Source organism: Ochotona princeps, chromosome 4 (assembly GCF_030435755.1).
Source record: "Ochotona princeps isolate mOchPri1 chromosome 4, mOchPri1.hap1, whole genome shotgun sequence".
In the NCBI taxonomy this organism is placed as follows: domain Eukaryota; kingdom Metazoa; phylum Chordata; class Mammalia; order Lagomorpha; family Ochotonidae; genus Ochotona; species Ochotona princeps.
The window spans coordinates 74961350-74986665 of NC_080835.1; the positions used below are offsets into that span (position 1 = coordinate 74961350).

The 25316-nt window shown below is 40.4% G+C and overlaps 1 protein-coding gene across 2 annotated transcripts in view; it reads left to right on the plus strand.

Annotated features, from left to right (window-relative positions):
* LOC101523521 (NXPE family member 1-like) overlaps positions 1–13734 on the plus strand; it is a 61544-nt gene extending 47810 nt beyond the window's left edge. The window contains exons 4-7 of one of the 2 annotated variants that reach the window (XM_058663890.1): positions 7687–8411; positions 10087–10145; positions 11988–12200; positions 12920–13734. In XM_058663890.1, the coding sequence (XP_058519873.1) occupies positions 7687–8411; positions 10087–10145; positions 11988–12200; positions 12920–13455 (1533 nt within the window). In that variant the 3' untranslated portion in view covers positions 13456–13734. Of the gene's footprint in view, positions 1–7668; positions 8412–10086; positions 10146–11987; positions 12201–12919 lie in introns of both variants that reach the window. The other variant, XM_058663889.1, reaches the window with a different exon arrangement.
* The last annotated feature ends 11582 nt before the right edge of the window (positions 13735–25316 follow it).

Below are 25316 nucleotides of genomic sequence, written 5' to 3' on the forward strand. Positions count from 1 at the left end.
GCCAGCCCCAGGTGTGTCTATTGTCATTACTCATGAATCTATCTCCTTAAATGCATATACTTTTGCTCTATTTAAATTATACCTCAATAAAAAAAAACTCCTCTTTTAAAATCAAATCATTTTGTAACTAATACCTAGCAATATCTGACCAGGCAGCAATGGTGAAAATGATACTTAATATGTAGATGTAAACAGGCTGAACCACTGTAGAGGGGAAAGCACTCCCAAAGGATTCAAATAAGAGAAGAAGATGTGGACCCAACCCATTCTTACATCACTACCTAGTGGGTTCCTGCCATTGAGGTTCTTCAAGAAGCCAGGTACCAGGGAAGCTCTTCTGTCCCTACGTGGGGTCTTAGTGTGTGGATGATGGACTCCCAAAATGCTCCCACTGTTACAAGCTAGACATTCTGTGGAATTGAATGGGAAAAACTGCAGCTTTCTTACTAATCTCCAAGTGAAGTTCAGCAATCACTTCAGTTATGAATTTTGATAATAAATCACAGCAGATTTAGCAGTGCCTGTGGCTCAGCCAATAATCTGGAATAACAAATGTTTTCATATCACAATAAAATTATTTAAAACATGGAAATATCACTCATTTTCGGGACTTTGGATTATTGGAAATATATGATCCTCTGTAAGAGGATTTCCAGGGCAGACATCATGAAGATAATTGGATAAACAGACCTCAAGCTAAGGAACAGGATCTGAATGAGGCATTGACCTGGAAGCAAATAAGATGGAATAGCCACGAGATTCCAAGAGAATTCTGAATTGTTCTTATTTTAGATTTAGACGAATAGTATCTTGATTAATTATTCCAAGTATTAAATAGATGGAAAATAATTATAGTGTGGATGCAAGGCCCTACCATCAGTAAAACACTTAAACAGTAAAACTTACAAGGAAATAGTTTGGCTTTTCTCAAGAAATCTAACACTGGCCAAAGTTGATAGCACAACAGTGTAAATGCTAGAGACAGATATAGAAAATATAACTCATGGGTTCTTAAGACTGAGACCTGGTGATGCCCATATCCGCAAATCACTTGGGGTGATTCTCCTCTTGAATACCCTAGAGTGCCCATCACTCAGAGCTAGGAAGAGCCAATAAGGAAACACAACATAGTGCAGCATCTGCTGTAACCAAGCTACACGTAACAGACCATGGGAGCAGTGAAATGAATTATTAACTAAAAATTAGTGAGGGCATAACAGCTGGCACTCAAGTGCAAACTCAAACAAGGAACAGGAATTTTCCAAATTACCAGAGTGCCCAATAAGAACCACAATGACAGTGCAGTGAAGAAATAACTGAAGAGAATGTGAGGCAACCCAGAAAACACAGACTCGAAACCACAGACAAGAATGGGCTACTCAGAGATCAACAAGGACTTGGCATTTTTAACACTGCACTTTAATCTTTCATAAATGCTATTTAATTTATTGGTTGAGTCTCCAAAACATTCCATGGCACCTGATATATATTGGGTAAGTAACTAAAATCTTTTTTTTTTTTTCAATTTTGTTTTCACTGCAAAGGCAGATTCTCAGAGAGAAGAGGTGACAGGGATAAAGATTGTCTGTCTGCTGGCTCTTTCTCTTTAAAATTCACAATGGCCAGAGCTGAACTGATCTGAAGCCAGGAGCTTCATTGGCACCTCCTAAACAGATGTAGGATCCCAAGGTCTTGGGCCATTCTCCACCGCTTTCCCAGGACATAAGCAGGGAGTTGGATAGAAAGTTGAGAGCCCAGGACATAAACCAGCACAGATATGGGATCCCGAAGGAGAGAGGTGAAGGATAGCAGTTGAAGTATTGCAACAGACCCATAATAAATTCTTTTTAAAACAAGCCAATAAACAAAACAAGCTTAAATGTCTTCAAAAAGTATGTTGAGAGCTAAGGTTTATAAAAATGCATTAGTAATGATACTTGTGTTTTTGCATGTTTTCAGTATTATTAAAACATTTCTATACATTACTCTGAGGTAAGGGGGAAAAATCACATCAGACTTTGCAATTCACATATTACAAAACTCAAGTGTCTTAAAACACGTATCAATCCTGGGGTGAGAGGGATCGCTGTCCACTCAGAGAAAACACTTGACTCAGTAGGTCCTATTGAACATGCTATTGGATATCTACAAGAAACTATGAAACGTCCATCAGTAAAAGTTAAGGTTGGTTAAAAAGCTGGATTCTGTTTTAAAATCATTTGGTCAACAAATACTGTTTGTCGGGCACTGGACGTGCAATACTAAGATAGACTTCATTCAAACTCCTCAGTAACTGATAGTCTTTCGGTGATTATAAAGAACCTGTCGCATTATACTCTTGATGTGTGTCAGAGACGAGATGTTGCTTTGAACTCACCTCCACTCTTCCATTTGTCTCAATACCAACCTAGACCGAGATTCAAGCCCTCTGGAAGGTGTCAAACACCATGCTCCAGTGACATGGGCAGTTATCATTCAAACCAAAATTCAGTGATGTAACATGAGATGTGATGTGTACTGCATTTGTTTAAAGTAATTGCATTGTGAACTCCACAAAGGTGAACCAGTTCTAACTGAATCTTGGCTCTCCAACTTCTATTTTGCATTTGAAACATTCGTTTTTGCTCTGCACCAACAGGATCCAAAATATAAAACCATTTTATATGGTTCCAAACAAATTCAGCAACACAAAATCTTTTCACACAATCTAAAATTTCACTGCGGAGCTGATAAGCAACAGAGAGCAAGGACCTTTTATGTTGCATTACCAAATTAAGTTTTTGAAGTCATTGAGGCTTATGTCTATTCTCCCAAATACAGCACCTTAGGGCATGCTGGCCAGGACCTTCTCTCTCCTCCCTTCTCCCCTTCACCATCTCTTCCTGTGTTTCCCTTTCCCTTTCCTCATGCACTGTCTCTCCTTGTTGGATCAGCTCTTCTTGATTATGCAGAGTAATTCAGCCCAGACAAAATTGCTATTTCCAATTTCGGAGTTGGTGCTCAGCAAAACAAAATGAATCGCCCTCTCTCCCTGCCATGCTAATAAGAAAGAATTTATGCAAGGATACTGTACAGATGATGTCTCATAACCAAAACATAATCCATTGTCTCATCAGCTTTCCAAATCTTCCCCCAAAATGCATGCTGCTAACTGCTAACTTATATTACCAGGTTTCCATTGTAACTCTAAATGTTCTAATGGGAAGGAAAGAATATAGTGGTGAAGCACTTGTGGGACATGTGGCTCCTATTTCAGGGTCATGGAAGGAGGAAAGAACAATCCTTACTGAAACTGGGTTCAGGAGAAGCTAACAGATGGGCAGAAGGGAGCTGAGGCATATATTGTGAGTTGGGGGAGAAATGGAAAACAGCTTTCCCCCAAGGAAGGACAAAACCTCAGTGGCAAATTCCAGGCTAAAATTACAAGGACACTTGCAAAGGTCTGCTAGAAATGAGGTCAAAGTTATCAGTTTAATGTGGGGATAATTTTGAAATTCATACACAGTATTTTTATAACATGTATATACATGTTTTATAACATATATATACATTGTGACAGAGGACATCTGGCACCAGAGTAAACTTCATAATCTTTCCCTTTTTCCACAAACATTTTGAAATACCCAGGGAAAACAAAGACTACAAAAGGAACTGTATTACTGGGATTAGATGAGGGAAATGCTAAGAGTGGAAAATAAACACGGAAGAAAGGGATAGAGAGGGAGCGAACCCTATACCTATAAAATTGTATCATGGAATTTAACAATAATGTTTAATTAATCAATTGAAAATTAGTATTGTAGAATAACAGAAATTTTTAGAGTGATAGAAATACTCTCTCATTTGTCTGTGGTGGTTTCCACAATTATTTACATTTACCATACATTAGATTTTACATTTATGACCAGCTCAATGGCTCAGTGGCCAAATTCTCACCTTCAGGTGCTGAGATCCCATATTGGTACTAGTTTGTGTGTGGTCTGTTCCACTTCCTGTACCAGCTTCTTGCTTGTGGCCTCGGAGAGCAGGGGAAGAGGGCCCAAAACCTCTGGACTCTGCACCAGCTTGGGAGATCCAGAGGAGGTTCCTGGCGCCTGACTCCCAGCATCAGATTAGCTCAGCTTTGGCCGTTGTGGATATTTAAATAGTGAAACAGCTGAATGAAGATCTTTCTCTTTTCATCTCCTTCTCTCTGTAAAAACTTTCCACTTTTCCAATAATGATAATAAAGCTTTACCAAAACATAGATTTTATACTTAAAATAAATGGGCACATTATATATTTATATTATATAAATATGTATTCTACATAGATTAAAAGGTAATGTATGTAGGTTGATAGATATGGATATATATATTTCTCTGAAAAGCTGAAAAATAAATTATGGATATGATTTTAAGAAAAGTATACAGAGATTCACTTCTTGTTTAACTCCCTCTGTCTTCCTCCTTAGGACACTCACCATGTTCTCAGGTGTAACACATCAGAAACTGCTGACACTGATATGTCTTTTAGCAAGTCTCTGGATAATTTTCACAATTTCTCAGAACTCCAAGGTCAGTACAGATCCCCCCTGTTGGATGTGAAGTTCTCCCGTGTGTGATCTGTGTCCAGTTTGTCTCTGCCAATCAGGCCCATATCTCTTTAGCCTGTTCTATCTTACCCTTCCTAGCCCTTCTCCATCTAATCTCCTGGAAGAATTTTCAATTCTGAATGTCTTCAGTCCTCTTTCCCAAATGCTTCAATCCATTCTAAGCAGAATCCACGTCCCATGTGCCCCTAAAATGACCCTTGGCTTTGTCATCAATTCTCTTGACACTAAAGAATTACCTTGTTAAAGTATCCAACTGTATGTACAAAGGCTCTTAAAGATATGCATATAAAATAGGTATTAAAAAAACTACACAGGGATTTCAAAATATTTTCAAACAAAATAAAGTTAATCTTTGAATTACATTTTTAATGACCATGCTATTATTTAACCACATGAATCTAGTCTGTCATTTTCTCTTACTCTATCTGTAATTTCTCTTTTAAGTTTTATTTATTAATTTTAATTGCAAGGCAGAGTGTCACAGAGAAAGACAGCAAGCAAGCTTCCATCATACATTCACTACCCAAATAGCCATAGTAAACATGAATACAGCTACTGGTGGCTAATGTTCTTGTCTTCCTTCTGGCTCTGAAAGTGTTAAAGATAAAGAATTTAGACATTATTTTCACAAAAAGATGAAAAAAATGTAGAAATAGGGCACGGCACACAGCCTAGTGGCTAAAGATCTCGCCTTGCACGCACCAGGATCCCATTTGGGTGCTGATTCTAATCCCAAAAGCCCTGCTTCCCATCCAGCCACCTGCTTGTGGCCTGGGAAAGCATTAGAGGATGGCCAAAATCCCTGGAACCCTGCACCCACGTGGGAGACCTGAAGGAGGCTCCAGGCACTGGCTTCGGGTCAGCGCAGCTTCAGCCTTTGCGGCCACTTGGGGAGTGAATCAACAGACGGAAGATCTTCCTCTCTTTCTTTACTCCTTTCTGTATATCTGACTTGCCAGTAAAAATAAAATAAATCTTTAAAAATATATATAAATATAAAAGTTAAGTAAAGGGGGAAAACATCACTATACATGAGTGAAATAAGCCCTGCATTTTCTTTTATTACACACAGAAGGTTTTAGTATAAAATATATACCCGTTCCATTAAATTACTTGTCCTAATTATACAAATTAGGAAACTCACTACATGTAGTTCAAAACATTCCCAGCAATCCATATGGATGTGGGTTCATGTCTCAGCTGCTCCACTGCTGATCCAGATCCCTGCTTATGGACTGGGAAAGTAGCAGAGGATGCCCAAAGTCCTTGGCGCACTGCACACACACGGGAGACCCAGAAGAAACTCCTGGATCCTGGCTTCAGATAACTTATCCTTGGCCATTACAGCCACTTGGGGAGTGAACTAGCACATGGAAGATATTTCTATCTCTCCTTTCTGTAAAGCTGCCTTTCCAATTAAATAAACAATTCTTAAAACATTACGGACTATCAAATTTGGAGGTGAAAAAAATATGTTTATCGTGATGATAATTATATCATTCCTCTCAGTATTATTTTCTATATTGCATGATTAGTCTCTATCTCATTTTTATACTTCTCATTGTACCAATTAAGGCTTTTGAAGATGTTTTCTCGCAATGCACACAAATAGTCCTTATGTGGGATTTCATTTATTTACATCTTAAATTCTTGGTTACCTCTTCCAAAGCTTTATCAGTCCTAACACCTGGATTGAAAGAGAAGCTGCCAGAACTCTAGTCGCTGCCTGCATGGGATGGCAGCATTGCAGGTGGCAGCTGTGCCCATTCCACCACAAGGCCAGTCTCAGGTGGAGATTTTTTTTTCAACATTTCCACTTAGATTCTGTTCATCTTTATTTTTGCATTATATCTCATTCCCATTTTCTCATCTCTTATGGCTTATTCCAACACTTTTTAATGAGCTTTTTAATAAAATTTTATGTGCACTCTAAAAGGTGAAAGGGTTGACAATAACTCATCTACAATTGCCTTTCTCCAAATACACTGAGGTTAGGATAACTGTGTGGCTTTAAATACACATATAAGGACATTTCAAAAATTCATGGAATGGGTATTTTGAAAATACTTGATATTTATTTTTGTTTCAAAAAAGTAACAAAATAATTACACACCTTTTAAGTCCATTTTCCATGAATTTTTCAAGATTTTTCCTATGCTCCCACAGAACACATTCAGTGATTATGACTCAGCTGATCTAGACTGCAATAGAGAGTCCATCTCTGTACAATAGCATAGGAGGTGCCTCCCACTAATGATAAGGTATGGAAACTTGAGTACCTATAAGAAACTGTCCAATGCTAAAAGAATAAGTGATATCTAAGGCTGTAGCGATTTCTAAAATAGAAGATAGAGATGTTCACATGCTTTACGGAAAAGACAAAGTATCAGTAAAGAGCAACAGCTGAAAGAAAAGTAGAGCCGCTCCGAAAAATAAAAGCAGCTAGTCTTATCAAAACACAGAGAATAAGGGAAAAGGTGGAAACAACTACCGAGAGGCCACGGGAGTGGACATGGTGTCGTGTAGTTGAGGGGCCACTTGGGATTCCCACATCCCATCCATGAATGCCTCGGTGCAATCATGGCTCTTCCCCATTAACTTGCAACTAAAACACAACGTGGGACGTACAGGTGACAGTTCAGGTAATTGTGTCACTGCCTGCTGCTTAGAAGAGCTGCAAGGCTTTTAGCTGTGGCTCATCACTAGCTGTTACAGGTATTTTAACAAGGAACAAGAGGATGGAGGAGATTTTCTTTCATTCTCAACTTTTCAAATAAAAAACAAAAATATCTATGTTTTCTTAAAGTAGTGACACCACAAAGCCATTGTAAGACTAGACATTCGTCTAAGAACTGAGAAAACATTGAATGACTTTTAGCAAGGAGAGTTCACTAATAGAGTTTTGTTTCAGAAATACACTTTAGTCACAATGGGAGAAATCAAAAACTGAGAGAACAGTACAGTTTTCATAAATACTAGAAAAAAAATGTCATCAAATACTCGGAAAAAAATAGTAGGAAAAATGCTTAGGAAAAGGCTCATTTTATAGTAGGCCACATTTTTTGTCATTTCAGATCTGGAGTGTTCCAAAGGTACCCATCTCCCCTGACTACTGCAATGCCTCTATGATGTCCTCATTCACAAAAACACCATTGAGCCTGGTGACATCACCAACAGGGACATCACCAACAGAGCTGAGAGTGAAGGAAATCCTGGAGAAACTAGATCGGCTGATCCCACCTAGACCGTTCATCAATGAGAACACCACCACCAGTGCCACACACAGCACAGCCACCATCCTCAACCAGCAAGACTCATACTGCACAGGGGACCAGCTGCACATCCTGCTGGAGATGAGGGACCACTTGGGTCACAGGAAGGAGTACGGTGGGGATTTCCTGAGGGCCAGGATGTCCTCCCCAGCCCTGAAGGCAGGAGCTTCAGGAAAGGTGACCGACTTCAACAATGGCACCTACCTTGTCAGCTTCACTCTGTTCTGGGAGGGCCAGGTCTCTCTCTCTGTGCTGCTCATCCACCCCAGTGAAGGGGCAGCAGCTCTCTGGCGGGCAAGGAACCAAGGTTATGACAGAATTTTTTTCAAAGGGAAATTTGTGAATGGAACCTCCAGTGTCTTCACTGAATGCAGCCTGATTCCAAATTCCAACACCCAATGGTGCAAATACGTGAATGAGAGAGACCAAGAGATCTTCTACTGTGTGAAACTTCAACACATGCCCTGTGGAGCCCTAACCCATGTGACATCCATGAACCAGAATATTACATATCTTACCAGCAAGGAGAAAAGCCTTTTCCACAGGTAAGCCTATGTCTCCATACACTGACAGTTGATCATCTAGAGTGCTACCAGGTTCTTCCTTGTGTATGACATTCTCAGATGCCTCCTCTACTCAAGATTCTGGTCAAATGTGTGCTGCTCCATGGGGCATGTTGTCACAGTCCACAACAAAGTTGGTGTTTTCTTTGAAATGTTCAGTAAAGCAAGGTTGCCCAAGGTGGAACTGAAAAGTACACCTGTGCTTCTGCAGGACAACTGCTATTGTCATATCCAGTCATGTCCTTAACTATTGACCTTGATTTCACACCATGTTCTCTACGTAAATTTGTTCTCTGTGTTCATAGACTTTCTGTCCTAGATGTGTGACAGCCATGCTCCTCTACCGCTCAGATCAAATTCCATAAAATCTGCTTCTTGGATGTCTTTCATATTCATCCAATTCTCTCCATGTGAATTTCAAGACACTGTCATTATCTCTAGACTGCCGCTAATGGATACCTAACAGAACCTCTTGTCAAGAATCCTTCCCACATCTAATCAATTCTCTACATTGAGATCTGGTAAATCTTCCTAAAATCCCACTCCTTACAATGAGCTCCAGCTGATCACATGGTCACATAGTTCTCAGGACTTAACTGTTCAGGGCGCAGTACCACCTTATACTCCCTAGGTCCCTGACTCCCTGCTGAATAAATAAATGCATAGTTGCGTTTCTGTTACTTGTCTTTTATGCTTCATGATGCAACTCATCAATTATCTTCCTATCCATGACCAACCATTTTAATCCCTCAATCCAAAGGAAAAGTATGCTGACTCACTGTCTCTAGATTTGACCTTATAGCAGTAATCAGGTACCACAGGTATCTATATACCACAGGTATAGCAGTAATCAGGTATCTGTTGTGCCTGAAGCCTGGGTCCTCATTCCCCTCTGAGCCACTCTGTGCCTATATCTACTTACATTATAGTACACACACTGGATGCAAAGGCTGATAACACACTGTAAGAGCTTTTAAGTTAGAAAACTTGGGCAGTCTTTGATCAACTGGAAGAATGAAATGCAGTGAACATCATTCATGCATCAAACTGAACACTGCCTTATGCCCCTGCCTTGATAGACAATAAGGATATATCAGTGGGCTAGGCAAATGCATCACCTCCTTTCATAAATCTTACAATATGCAGAAAGCAAGTTTGTAAGAATCACTGAAAATTAACAGGAAACAGACTGCAGAGGGAATCAGGGACCTTGTAATAAAAGGTCAATGTACTTGATAAGGAGACTGGTGTCCTTAGGCAAGTAATAAAGAAATCATGACATGATGGGCTGTAAGAGTGAACATTTAGATACTGAACATCATCCAAAAAGATTACACAAACTTGAAAAAGAATTGTGAGGTCTGCAAGAAATATGTGAATTTGTAGATGAGACAACAATTAGAGCACAGAGTCCTGTAAATACGGCTTGCATGCAGCAGATGAGTAGACGTACCCTGGACTTCAGCTCTGTCAGCAGAACAGAACATCTTCCAAGATCCTAATTATTAGCAATACCAAGCAAGTCTAACATTGCAATGATGATACTTTTCAGTTACAGAAAATAAAAAACAATCCTGCAATTCCAACCAGGTGATTCGTGTTACCTGTGTTATGTGGACACACAACAGGCTGATTACTGTCATAATTTTTTTTGAAGGTCCAAAGTGGGAGTTGAAATCATGCAAGACCAACACATTGCTGTTTCTCAATGTAACAGTAAGTCTGCTCCATGTGCCAGGTGCTGCTTCACATGTGTCTACAACAGGAACCCTAGTCACTGCAGGTTTCCTGGTGTGCGGTTCCCACTAGTAATAACTTCCTGGCCTTTTACAGCTTGTATAGATGCCCACATTGCTTGTATCCCATTTCTCTTTCTACAAAGCCACAACACTGGAGCGAGCCCTCATATCGCATCTCTCTGACCCACCCTTCAGCCACTTTCTGTATCTGAGGAAAAATGATGTGAGGCTGGGCCCTAAAGATAATGTAGGGTCATATCCATATCTTCAAGACCATAATCTTAGTCCCATGTGGAAAGGTCACAGGTAGGAGGAAAACAATGTGGAAATATTTCATGGGCAATTAATCTATCAAAAACAATCTCCTAAACAAATGGTAAATAAAATAAAACACACTATTACCGACAAATTACCCATAATACTCAAGCCCATTACAAAAGTATTAAGAAAAATTTACAGGTAACAGAAAACACATGAGAATATGCTATGCATCTGAAATTATTAAATACTCTGACATGTACATAGTATACAATAAACAGGTTATAAAAATATCTCAAAAACTATCATCTCACTGAAGTATGCCAAGACATAATAAGAAAATAATGACTAGAGATTTCAACTTTCTAGGCTCATGGGAGTCAGGGATCCAGCAGGAAAAGCTATTCAGCTTCACAGAAACCAAGTCAAAGTAATTCTAACATAATTCTAGAGTAACAATATGCCCTTTAGCAAACTAAGTCGCTAGAACATAAGGCATGTTCTAGGTACCTTTTCCAGTTCTGCCACTAGCACTCTTTTTGCCACTTTAACCAAAGGTTACAAAGAGAGTACAACCCTGTAAAAATGTGCTAGTCTGTGAACACAAATAACCAGCACTGCAAGGCAACTCAGAAACTAAGCCAGGAGGATAAAGCAGATACTACTGGGGCATTCCGAATTCTTGTAACAAGTCAATGGCTGTGCATAATTGTAATCAAGATCATCAATTTTTTTAAGGTGAAGTGAATGGAGGTGATATGAAAAACTTCCATGTCACGTCTTCAAAGGTTAAACAGATTGTCCTTCCTTTTCATTTCCCTCCTGTTTTCTGGCTGATCTGTAGATTTCATGTGAGAAAGAAGAGTGAAGCCACATGTAAGAATGGCAGTGTCTGGGCCCGGCGGCATGGCCTAGAGGCTAAAGTCCTTGCCTTGAACGCCCCGGGGATCCCATATGGGTGCCGGTTCTAATCCCGGCAGCTCCACTTCCCATCCAGCTCCCTGCTTGTGGCCTGGGAAAGCAGTTGAGGACGGCCCAATGCTTTGGGACACTGCACCCGCGTGGGAGACCCAGAAGAGGTTCCAGGTTCCCGGCTTCAGATCAGCCCGTTGTGGCTCACTTGGGGAGTGAATCATCAGATGGAAGATCTTCCTCTCTGTCTCTCCTCCTCTGTGTATATCTGGCTGTAATAAAATGAATAAATCTTTAAAAAAAAAAAAAAAAAGAAAGAATGGCAGTGTAACAGGAGGTTACAAGGCCCTAGAGTCCCTGACACGTGAAACTCCATGTTAGCCCTGGCTGATTTGCGCCCTTCAGCTATGTGATTTAAAAGAGAAATAAGTTTCTATTTTTTAATTCATTACATATTGAACATTCTTGCAGAATTCCAGCTTTTTTCCTAATTAATACATATGTAATTGTCAATAAAGACTTGCTGATGGCACAAAATGAAAATTCAACGTGTGCCCATCACTGAGGCTGGGTTAGCAGCATAGTGAGTGGCAAGAAAAAAGAAAGTTCAATGTTAAACTTATGCAAACACAAGTATCTGTGTTAGCAGAGACTACCAAGACAAAAGAAAAATGTCACATTGGAATGGAGATTCCTGTCCCTGGTGGTTACACCATGCAAGGAAGATGGTTCACAACATTTTGTAATCAGACTCTACTAAGTACAGCTCAAGTGAGTGAGTGCTTGAAAGGAAAACTCATCTACCTCCTGGGAGACTCTACGCTGCGCCAATGGATCTACTACTTACCCAAAGTAGTGAAAAGTATGTAGATGTGCTTTTTTCTTGTAGAAATTCAGGCTCGTGTTATTGCTTGTTTAATGAGGTCTCATTGTCTCATTTGAGCTGTTTTGTTTCCCACTGCATGTATCTTTCTGAATTCAAGCCTATCAGTTTAAAATATATTTCATTCTCTATTTCATAAGAAATGTTGATCCTCTCTGTAAATTCCAATGATAGTTTTACACTTTTAATGACAATTCCCAACTGTGGATTGCAATCTGCCTGAGAGGATAAGGAAAAAAACAGTCAGAAATAATCTAGGAGTGGGGGTCTATGTTTGACTAATCAGTTAAGATGTGAAGCTGCCAACAGGATGCTGACCACATTGGAGTGCCTGGAGTTCAGGCCACTCACTGCTCCCAATTGCTGATGCGTACTCTGGGAAGCAGCAAGTGATCCTTGAAGTGACTTTGTCCTTGTCACCCAGTTCAGAGACATGAATTGAAACCTCATCCAGTCCCAGCTATGCACATACATAGGAAATGACCCAACAGATGAGATCCGCCCTGTTTTTCCTGTCTCTTTCTCTTCCTGTCTCTAACTTCAACTTTCAAATAAAACTAAACAAGTCTAAATATGTTTAGCTGTATATATATATATATATATATATATATATATATATATATATATATATATATTAAACTGAATATATATTAGATCAATATTAGTTATCTTCTAACTGGAAGATTTGTTTTTATCAGCACTAAAATTTTTTGATCTTCATGGAACTGGACATTTTAAGAAACATTTGCTTCTGGATCCAGAAAAACACACTCAGGTTCAATGGAAAAAACATAGTCATCCTTTTGTCACGGTTCAACTCTACTCAGTGGTAGATGATGGCTACATCCCTCGGGAAATCGACCGGATACCAGGTGATAAGGACACTGTCATCGTCATCACCATTGGCCAACACTTCAGACCCTTTCCCATTGACATCTTCATTCGCAGGGCCCTCAGTGTCCGAAAGGCTATTGAGCGACTGTTCATGAGAAGCCCAGCCACTAAGGTGATCATTAAGACAGAAAATACCAGAGAGATGCACATAGATACAGAGAGGTTTGCAGATTTCCACGGTTACATTCAGTATCTTACTATGAAGGACATTTTCAAGGATCTCAACGTGGGGCTCATTGATGCCTGGGACATGACCATTGCATACGGCAACAATAATGTCCACCCACCTGAGCATGTGGTTGGAAATCAGATCAATATGTTCTTAAATTACATTTGCTGACATAGACACACACACACACACACACACACACACACACACATCACTATGAAATAATCTTTGCAAATAATCCCACGTGCATTGTCAAAAGGGTTCTTTCATTTGAGGAAGTAGAATGTGACAATGTTCTGAAATTGGGATCACCTAACTTTGTAAACAACAAGCTAGTAAGATTTTTACTATTTATAGGCCACCTGGTATCTGCCCAAACTGTATTGCTTTTACTGTAGTGTAAAAGCAGCCAACAATGTGTACACAAGTGGGTTTGGTTACTTCTCAATGAAACTTCACTTATGGACTCTAATTTATATAATTTCTATGTCATGATGTATTTGTCTTCTGTTTTTTACCCAGCTTATTAAGGGTTGAAAACCATTCTTTAATCACAGACTCAAAAGAGATTTCTATTCACTAGGCCACTGTTTCCCGCCACCTGTTTAAAGCAAGAACTCTAGTACAGTTAAACAGAAATCCCATGGAGGATGAGAGAAGTCTAGTATCACACTGGAGAAAACTAAAATTCCAATGAGTTAACATTGTGACACAATGGGTTTATCTACTACTTTCAAAACTAATATCACCTGTTGAAGCACTGGTTAGAGTACCAGATGCCCTTTTTTCAATCTAGTTTGCTGCTAATGCACACAGATGGTGGCAAATAATGGCTCGAATATTTAGTAGTAGCTAATGCATGAGAGCCTAGAGATGAGTGATTTACACATGGAAAATCTCTCCCTCCCCCTCTTTTTCCCTGTCGTTTTGCTTTATAAATTAAAAAATAAATAAATAAATTTAAGTTAAAAAAAAAACTCCCAGCCTTGAAGAACTTTAACCAGAAAACTAAAACAAACATCACCTACTGAGTGACATTTTTTGTTATGTCATACAAAATCAAACATGAAGGCCTATCACTCTTTCTGTTTAATAATGAACTCACAGTGAATGTCAGAAAGCAGGAGTAACTGTTCTTGGTTGCTTGGCCATTCTCTCAGAAAGAGAATTCATGGGGAACCGATGACAACTCTAGGACAAACCTGCAAAATTGCTTTGTCTCCATGGAACCACTTGCAGCAAAATGACAGGATCAAAAGGATAATATCCCTAATGCTTTCTTTCACATCTCTGCGTAGTACTCACCTATGCAAAATGAAAGCTTTATCATTCGAAGGGCTAGTGCTGTGTCACAATGGGATAAGCCACTGTTTACAGCATTTGCATCCCATATGGGAGTGCCAGTTGGAGTCCTGACTGCTCTGCTTCTGATGTATCTCCCTGATAATGCGCCTGGAAAGTCAACGCAATATAGGCCAAGCCCCCAGATGCCGCCACTCTTACAGGAGACCTAGACTGAATTCCTGGCTCCTGCCTTCTGCTTGGACCAGACCCGGCTTTAGGGGCATTTAGGAGGTGAAGCAGCATGTGTAATCTCACTGGCGCTGCCTTTCAACTAAATAAACAGATGCTTTTTAACATATGCTTGTTTTTTTAAAAAATTCTAATTTATTGCTGTATCTTGTTAATGTCTAAGCAGTTACTTTAAAAGTTTCCCAACCAAACAATGGTCTTACCCTCTTTCCTATAGCCCTTGACCCTTTGTGCCCTAATCAAAATAAATAAATAAGTAAATAAATAAGTAAATAAGTTTCACAAAAAAAAAAGAAAGAATTCACGGGCCAGCTCGATGGCTCAGTAGGCTAATCCACCACCTTCAAACACCAGCATTTCATGTTAGTCTGGTCCATGTCCTAGGTGCTCCACTTTGATCCAATTTCCTCATTGTGGCCTGGGAAAGCAGCAGAGGATGTTCTAAAAGCTTGGTATCCTGCTCCAGTTAGGGAGACAAGGTAGAAGCTCCTGGCTCCTGGCTCCTGGCTCCAGATTGGCTCAGCTCTGGTTGTTGCAGCCTTTGGGGTGTGAACTAGTGGATGGAAGATCTTTCTGTGTCTCTCCTTCTCTCTGGAAATCTGCCTTTCAAATAAAAATTAAATAAATCTCTAAAAAAAGAAAAAATATTCAAATGTCTGTGAATATAGAGTGGATTAAAGTTATATCTTTGCAAAAACCGATGATAGAAAGAGGGAGGTGGGTGGCAAGAGGATAGTGGGAAAGGAGGGAAGCATAGTTATGTTTTAGAACTGTATCTGTGGGATGCATGAATACATGAAATGTATTCTCAGTATATTAATTTGAAAAAAATAAAAATTAAAAGGCTAAATCTAGGAATTTAGAAAGCATCTTCATGAAAGCTCAATATACAAACTACCATTCTTAATAGTATAAAAGAGATAACATAATCAAAATAGCATGGTATCCCTACACAGAAATCACACACACATCTTTCATTATATTTACCACTAGAAACTGGGAACTTTCTGGCATATTATAAGTGTGTCTTCATAAATCTCTACTCTTATAAGACATACCACATTTCAAATTATGCACAGAAGTTAAATTTACAGCTTAATGAATCATCAAAAGTGAAATTCTTGGGGTCAGCATTGTGCTATAGTAAGTTAAGCTACCCCTCGCAATGCTGGCATCCCATATGGGCACTGGTTCAAGTCTCAACTGCTCCACTCCAGATGCAGCTCCCTGCTAACACTCCTGGGGAAGAAAAGCATGATGATCCAAGTCCTTCAGCCCCTGCATCCACATGGTAAAAACCAAAAAGAAGCTCCTGGCTCCAGCGTGACTCAGCCCTGGCCTTCACAGTCACCTGGGGAGTGAACCAGTAGATGGAAGATATCTACCTCTCTCCATCTCTCCTTCTCTATATATAGATCTGCCTTTCAAATAAAATAAATAAATATTTGTTTTAAATTAAATTGAGGAGCATTTTTCATCATTAAATTGGCTAAAATCAAGAAGTTTGAAACATTCTGCCTGGGGAATGAAGGCAGTCTCTCTTCTCATAGAAAAGCAGAATGACCAGTGCTAGTGGAGGCAAATTAGCAATTTTTAAATTAAATATGTATTTACCATTTAACCTAGCATTCTCAAAGACGCTAGCAAAATAATATGAATGACAATGCACAGCTTATTCATTTGAGCATGATTTGTAAGCACACCACTTTGGAAAACAGCCCAAATGTGCATCAATAGAAACTTGATGAGTAAACAATGACAAATTCTCTCAGAAAAGTGCAATGCAGATGTATAAAAAGAAATAGGGTAGCCCTATATACTGGGAAGGTGTGGCTCCCAGGATATGTGATTAAGAAGAGAAAGCTTCCATATATAATGTGTAATCTCCTGAGTTTTTAAGATGTTAGGAAAGAGGTGTTTGACAGGTTAAGATGCCTGTGCCCCACGTAGGAGTATCAGTCGAGTCCCAAACTCTGGCTCCTGATTTCAGCTTCCTGCCAGTGTGAGATAAGGAAGGAAGCAGTGAAGGCTCCAAAAGTTAAGCGCACTAGACGGAGCTTGGTTTTTCATTGTGGGCATTGGAGAGTGAACCAGCAGATGAAAGAGTGCTCTTTCTTTCCCACCCTCTCTCCCTCTCTGCCTTTCAATTTATTTGTGAAATATTTAATGAAAAGACATAGCAAATGGTCCATGTCCTGAGAGGAGGATGAGAAAAAGGCAACCATGGCATCTTGCGGATTTGGGACCAACACAAAGGAAGACTAAGTAGTCAGATTCCCAGGGAGTCTGCCAGAGAGAGAGAGAGCATGCAGCCAGAAATCACAGGAGTAAAGCACTGTCCCTAGTGATGGAAATCACGGTTACAAGAGAAGGATAAAGTTTGCATCCAACCCAACACGTCACCAGGGCAGCAAACCCCTAATGAGAAATGGGTCCACTTGTTGACCAATGCAGGCCAGCATGCTTTACCTAATAAGGGCCAGAGCAGGACATGCTGGGGCTTCCGTATCAGGAAGGGCTTAAAAACCTCCTCTGAGCTCCCTTGTGTGCCTTTTCAGCCCCCAGCATCCCTCTTCCTTTCTGCTTCTCCGTTGCCTGGGAGAAAGGCCCAAGAACAGAATTCCCTGAATAAAGACTTTTTACATTTTTTCTATACTTGGCTGCTGTGTTCCTTCACTAGTGGTCAGCGAATCTAATACCCAACACCCTTGAAGGTAAGCATAGCTGAGTGGAATTCTACAGGTTGTTGAACCTCCCCAGATACATGCAGTTATGCAATTAGGAAATTAGCCACTGGGGAATGAGCCAACCGAGAGAGGGGGGCCCTTGTGAGGAAAATGCCGAGCATGATCTACACCAGACCCAGGAGATTCACACCCTGGACCCCCTAAAAAATTCCAGAGCTACCAGACCAGCCCTACAAATGATATTCAAAAATGTACTGAAAACAAAAAGAAAAATGAAACCCGCGATCGCCAGTGATGACAAAGGTGGAGAACCTCACAATAAAACCATGAAAGAAACCTAAATCAAACAGTGAGAAATCCAGTGCTAAAATTACAGGACCAAATCACTACCTGTCGATAATAACTCTAAACACAAATAGCCTCAGTTCATCAACCAAAAAACAGATTAATACACAGAATAAAAGACACGTCCCACCTATCTGTTGTCTACAAGAGACATATCTTATTGCCAAAGATACACAAAACTTGAAAGCGAAAGGATGGAAAGTGATGTGTGATGCTAATGAAAAGGAAAAATGGGTTGTGTAGCCGTTCTAACTTCAGATAATATAGGTTTCAGTGTAAAAAGCATTAAAAGAAATGAAGGAGGTAATGGTAGGGAAGAAATAATGATAATAAATGTATACACACCAAACTCTGGGCACCTACCCACATGAAACAATTGTTGTAAAGGGAGATACCTAGTCCAATACAATAGCAGCTAGGGAATTTAACACCCCACTAACTCCAATAGACAGAATTGATGGGCAGAAACTCAGCAAGGAAGCAACAAAGCTCACCCGCCTAGAACAAATGGATCCAACTGATACACTACAAACTGCAAACACTGAATACACTTTTTTTTTTATCATTATACGGAACTTTCTCTAAGATTGATCAGATTATAGGTCATAAAATAAGCATAAGCAAATTTTTAAAAATCAAAATCGTCTCATACATCTTCTCAGATCATCATGGAGTAACACTGGAAAACAGAAAGTCAAACTATCTCAGAAAACATGAAAATGCTTGGAAGATGAACAAAATCCTACTGAATTAACAATGGGTTAGAGAAGAAATCAAAGAAACAAAAAATTTCCTTGAAATAAATTAAAACATCAACACAACATATGAAAACTCATGGGACACAGCCAAGGCAGTGTTAAGAGGAAAATTCATTCCAATCAGCACTTTTCACAAGAAACCAAAAAGGCACAAGGTAAATGAGCTGACTATACATTCTGAAGGAGTTGGAAAAACAGCAGCAAAATAATACAAAAATTAACAGAAAAAAAAAGGAAGGAAGGAAATAAACTAAATAGAGACCAATTAAACAATACATAAGATCAATAGATCAAAGAATTGGTTCTTTGAAAAAATAAGAAAAATTAGATACCCACTAGCCCAACTGATCAAAAAAAGGGTGGGGGGCGGGGAAGACACAAATAGAATCAGAGATGAAAAAGTAAACATAGCTACGGACACGTTGGACATACATAGAATAATTAGGGAATATTACCAGCTACTATAGGCGAACAAATTGGAAGACTGAGAAGAAATTAATAGATTTCTGGACACATACCATTTACAAAAACTGAATCAAGGGCTCAGCAGCGTGGCCTAGTGGCTAAGGTCCTCACCTTGATCCCATATGGCCGCTGGTTCTAATCCCGGCAGCTCCACTTCCTCTCTATCTCTTCTCCTCTCATTATATCTGACTTTGTAATAAAAATAAAATAAATCTTTAAAAAAAACTGAATCAAAACAGAAATTGAACCAGTAATTAAATCCCTCCCAACAAAGAAAAGTCCAGGACCAATGCCCTCACTGCTGAATTCTACCAAACATTCCAAGAACTGATCCCAATTCTCCGCAATCTACTCAAAAAAAGAAAAAAAGGAAACAATCCTTCCAAACTCTTTCTATGAAGCCACCATCAATTTAATACTGAAGTCAGACAGACACAACAGAGAAAAAAAAAAGTAGACCAATATCCCTGATGAACATAGATGCAAAAATCCTTAACAAAATACTAGCCAACAGAATCCATCAATATATCAGACCGATTATTCACCCAATCAGGTAGGATTTATTCCTAACATATTGGATGATTTAACATATGCAAATTAATAAACATGCTATACCACATCAATAAAAGGAAGAATAAAATGGTATGATCACCTCAGTAGATGCAGAGATGGCATTTGATAAAACCCAACACCACTTCATGCTTAAAGTCCTAAGCAAGATAGGCGTAGAAGGCATATTCTACAACACAACCAAAACAACATACAAAAAGACCCAATGCAAGCATCACACAGAATGGGGAAAGAATGGAACCTTTCCCACTAAGATCTGAAAAGAGACAAGGATGTCCTCCACTGTCACCACTGATTTTGAAAACAGTGCTGAAAGTCCTCACAAGAGCAATTAGGTATGAGAAAGAAATTAGAAGAATTCAAATTACAGGAGACAGGATTTTATACATAGGGGAACCAAAACAAGACAATAAAGAGACTATTAGAACTCATAAGAGAAATTGACAAGATAGAAGGTTGCTAAATCAATAAACATAAATTGAGGGCTCTAGTATATACAAACATGTCTAGTACTGAAAAAGAACTTGTAACAATAGTCCTGTTCACACCTGGAGAGTGCAAGATCTCCAGGTCTGGGAGTGGGCCCAGTGGGGAAACTGTGGGTATCACTCTAATGGACTGCAACTCCCACTGGCAAGCATGAGAACCAGGACTGTGGGAGGGCCAGGCTGGACAGGTGGTGGCACCCACTGTCATGAGTGTGGGCTGGAGGGTGGAGTTGGCTGGGATGAATTGGGTTTCAAAGCTCAATTATGTATACAAGAGCTAAATGGGAGGTAGGACAGTCCAGACCAGTCCACACCACACATACTAACAGACACAGGAACCATGACTGGGAGTCAGCCCAACAGAAGTTATTGGGGGTCACGCTGACTGAGCTACAGTTCCTGATGGTTTACATGAGAGCCAGTTGTGCAGAGGGCAGGATGGGACTGGACCACAGCACCCATTGATTTGCATGACAAATGGGGCTATACCCTGTGAAAAAATGGGCAACAGAAATGAGCAGACATTTTTCAAAAGAACAGATTCAAATGGCTAACAGACATATGAAAAGATGCTCAGGCTCTCTAGGCATTAGGGAGATACAAATGAAAACCACATTGAGATACCACCAAACTCCAGTAAGATTGACCTATATTCAGAACTTAACTAACACCTGCTGGCATGGATGTGGAGAGAAAGCTACCCTCCTCACTGTTGATGGGAGTGCAGGTTAGTACAACCAATATGGAAATCAGTATGGAGAGTGCTTAGAGGATTGCAAATAAACCTGCCATATGATCCAGCTATCCTGTTCCTAGGAATATACCCAAAAGAAATTAAAACTAAATGTGAGAAGGGGATCTCCAATCTTGTATTTACAGCAGTACAATCTACAATAGCAAAGACATGGAAACAACCCAGATGCCCATCCAAAGAGGAGTGGCTAAAGAAACTATGGTACATCCACTCCATGGAATATTATTCAGTCATTAAAAAGAATGACATTACACAATTTGCAACTAGATGGTCCCAATTAGAGACCATCATGCTCAATGAAATAAGTCAATCACAAAAAGAGAAATACCATGTGTTTTTTTCTAATATAAGGGATCTATCATGCAAATTGGAAGGTATAATGGTGGAGTAATGAAGGCTGCCATATCCAGAAGTGAAGAAATAATGCAAAAGTCATCTCTGCTTCCAAACAAAAGATGGATTCCCAAAAAACATGTTGGATATATCTAGACAATGGGATGGTGGACTGTCTGTCATTGTCTGTACCAGTATTGTCGGGCACACTTAAAATAGCAGACTGATGGACTTGTAACTCCTTATGAAGAGTGTGACACTATGGGAAAAATCAATTGGAGGGGACAGAAAATGAGGAGGAGGAGAATATGCATAATCGTATGATAAATTTCAAGAATTGAAAATACATATATAATAATAATAAAAAGAAACAGTAAAAAAAAAAAAAAGAAAGAAAAAAGAAATGGGGCTGGAGGTAGATCTGACCTAGCAATTGCAATTACCTCTGTGGATATAGGCTGATGTGAGTGATAGAATCACTGGACTCGTAACTCCAACTATGGGGAGAGTGGCAGGACCTGTGGTCTGACAATGAGTGCATCTGTCAAAACTGAACCTCCTTAATGGCTTTGATGGAGCAGTGGACAGCTCAGCACATGGAAGATAGGTCAGACCATTGAAGCCTGCAGAGGACACCTGGTACCATAGCATAGGAGGGCAGAAAAAATTAATCAACTACCCCAGTGAAGCACAACAAGAAACATCTGAGCCAACGGAGACTCAGAAGTGGACTGTGTCAACCAATGAACCTTGGAAGGATATCCTCATCTTTGCATCTGCAAGATCAATAGCATTTCAGAACTGTTGAAACCACTGGAGTGGAACCCTTGAGGCATGCTCTGCATCAAGGACTTTGGGACAACATCAGGTGGTTGTTCCCTATTCCCAAGAGCTGAGGTGGTTGGGAGGCTGGGTGTGGCTTCTCCCCTTATCTCTCCCTTTCCCCCAGATGCAGTAGGAGGAAAGAAAAGAGAATGTGGAAGCAAGGGTCTCATCCACTTCCCCTGGTCCTGGACCCTTCCCACCCTGGTCAACTATGTAAATGTCATCAAAAATACAAAGTAAAAAAAAATGGTCCTGTTTAAAATAGTGGAATTGGAATAATCCTAATCAAAGACATGGAAGAGCTCTATGGGGAAAATTACAAAATATTTTTAAAAGATTTTGAAAGGATTTACCAAAAGGTAAAGAAATTTACCATGTTCCTAGATCAATACAATCAACACCATTAAAAAATCAATATTATCAAAAGTAATGTACACAGTCAATGTTAGCCCAATCAAAAAAACACATTATTGGGCCCGGTGGCGTAGCCTAGCGGCTAAAATCCTCGCCTTGAACGCCCCGGGATTCCATATGGACGCCGGTTCTAATCCCGGCAGCTCCACTTCCCGTCCAGCTCCCTGCTTGTGGCCTGGGAAAGCAGTCGAGGATGGCCCAATGCATTGGGACCCTGCGCCCGCGTGGGAGACCCGGAAGAGGTTCCAGGTTCCCGGCATCGGATCGGCGCTCACCGGCGCGTTGCGGCTCACTTGGGGAGTGAATCATCGGACTAAAGATCTTCCTCTCTGTCTCTCCTCCTCTCTGTATATCTGACTTTGTAATCAAAATAAATAAATCTTTAAAAAAAAAAACACATTATTTTCAGAGCTGAAAAAGATGATACAAAAATTAATCTGGAAACAGAAGAGGACTGCGAATACACAAAGCTATCTTGAAGAATACAAATAAAGCTGGAGAAATCACAAACCCAGTTCTTAAGACATACTACAGGGCTTGGTCATCAAAACAGCCTGATACTAGAACAGAAACCACAGAAGTGAACCCACACATGTATAGCCAACTAGTCTTTGATAAAAGGACAGAAAATAACCCAGGGAAAAACTTTAATCTCTTCAACAAATGCTGTTGGGACAATTGGGTAGCCATGTATAGAAGTAAGAAACAAGGTCCACATCTTTCACTGAGTACAATCATCAAAACTAAATGGATCAAGCCGCTAAATTTGTACCCAGAAACCATCCACCTATTAAAGGAAAACAAAGGAAGCACTCCATAAGATACAAGCGTAGGCAGGCCCGGCGCAATACTGTAGCAGTTAAAGTCCTCGCCTTGAACGTGCCAGGATCCCATATGGATGCAGAATCTAATCCCGGCAGCTCCACTTCCCATCCAGCTCCCTGCCTGTGGCCTGGGAAAGCAGTGGAGGATGGCCCAGAGCTTTGGGACCCTGCATCCACGTGAGAGACCTGGAAGAAGCTCCTGGCTTCTGGCTTCAGATTGGCTCAGCTCCAGCTATTGCAGCCAGTTGGGGAGTGAACCATCAGATGGAAGATCTTCCTCTCTGTCTCTCCTCCTCTCTGTATATCCGCCTTTCCAATATAAATAAATAAATCTTTAAAAAAAAAAAAGAAGATACAAGAGTAAACAAATACTGCCTAGAAAAGAAACCTAACGCACAGGCATCCAAAGCCAAAATAAACAAACAGGAATAGATCACATTAAGAACCTTCTGTACAGCAAAAGAATAATCAATGGAGCAAAAAGGTAATGGGAGAAAAGCTTTGCACACTACACAACAGATAGGAGACTTATCCAGAATTTACAAAGAGCTTCAGAAACACAAGAGCAAAACAAATAACCCTATGAAGTTATGGAAAAAGGAAATGAGCAAGCACTTTCCAAAAGCAAAATTCAAATGGCTAGCAGACATAGGAAAAAAATGCTCAAGCTCCCCACCAATTAGGGAAATACAAATAAAAAGCACATTAAGAATCCATTTAACTGCAGTGAGAATGACCTATATACAGAAATCTTCTAACAACACCTGCTGGCATGAATGTGGGGGAAAGGTATGCTATTTCACTGCTAAGCAGTCCTGAGCAATGAACAGAGTTCATAGATTTCACTGTTGCGCAAACATCATGGACTGTAATTTCTCAATCAAGAGACAAGGCAGACATGAAATGTTTGTGGCTGCTACTGGCATAATAGAACAGAGGGGAGGTTTTGGGGGGAACAAGATTTATTTATCTTTATTGGAAAGTCAGATTTTACAGAGGGAAGGAGAGACGGAGAGGGAGATGTTCACTCTGCTGGTTCACTCTCCAAGTGGCTGCAATGGCTGGAACTGAGCCAGTCCAAAGCCAGAAACCAGGAGCTTCATCCGGGTCTCCCATGTGAGTGCAGGGTTCCAAGGCTTTGGGCAGTCCTCCACTGCTTTCCCAAGCCACAAACAGGGAATTGGATGGGAAGTGGAGCAACAGAGAGACAAACTGACACCTATATGGGATCCCAGTGCATGCAAGGTGAGGACTTTAGCCACTAGGCTACCACTCTGGGCCCATGGTAGAGTGTTTTAAACACCAAAAAAAAAAAAAAAAAAAAAAAAAAAGATTTAAATAGAAATAGTACCCTCAGGGTTGGGCACGTGGTGCGGAACTCTGCTTCATTAGCCAATCTTGGCTGATGAGCAGAGGAAGCAGCCCAACCCCCGCTGGCCGCTTTTTAAGAAGCCAGCACCATCTTTATCCCACAGACAGCCAGTGCACCCATTGGGCACCAGGCTTTGCCCGCTGGCAGCCCGTCAATGAGTTCTGGGGACTTGAGGGTGATGAAATATTGCCTAGGGACATCCATGGATACAGACAACATATGTGAAAGTGAGGAATGAATCCTGAGGGACACCTAACAACAGGGCCACTGTAGTGGCTGGTAAGTGAGGGGACTGAGACCTGGTGGTATGGAGGGGAGAGATTGGAAGATCTCTATGGGTCAGCCCACATGGGAGTCCTGAGATGGCCTTGTTAGAGCAGAGCATCACTCATCACCACACACAATACCACACAAAAGCTATGCCTGGGGCCTGCCTAGCAGACCTAGATCCAAGTACCTGATTGAATGTTGGAACAGTGGACAGGTCACATTAGGCAGGGCAATGACACTAACTAGCACACGAGAACCAGGCCTGGGAGATAGGTGAGCCAAACCCTATGGAAATACATCCCAGCTCAAGAGTTGGGGTGGTAACTGGCTAAACTAGGAATGAACATAGACCCACCAACACTCACGGGGTATGGGAACTGAGAATAGGCTGGGC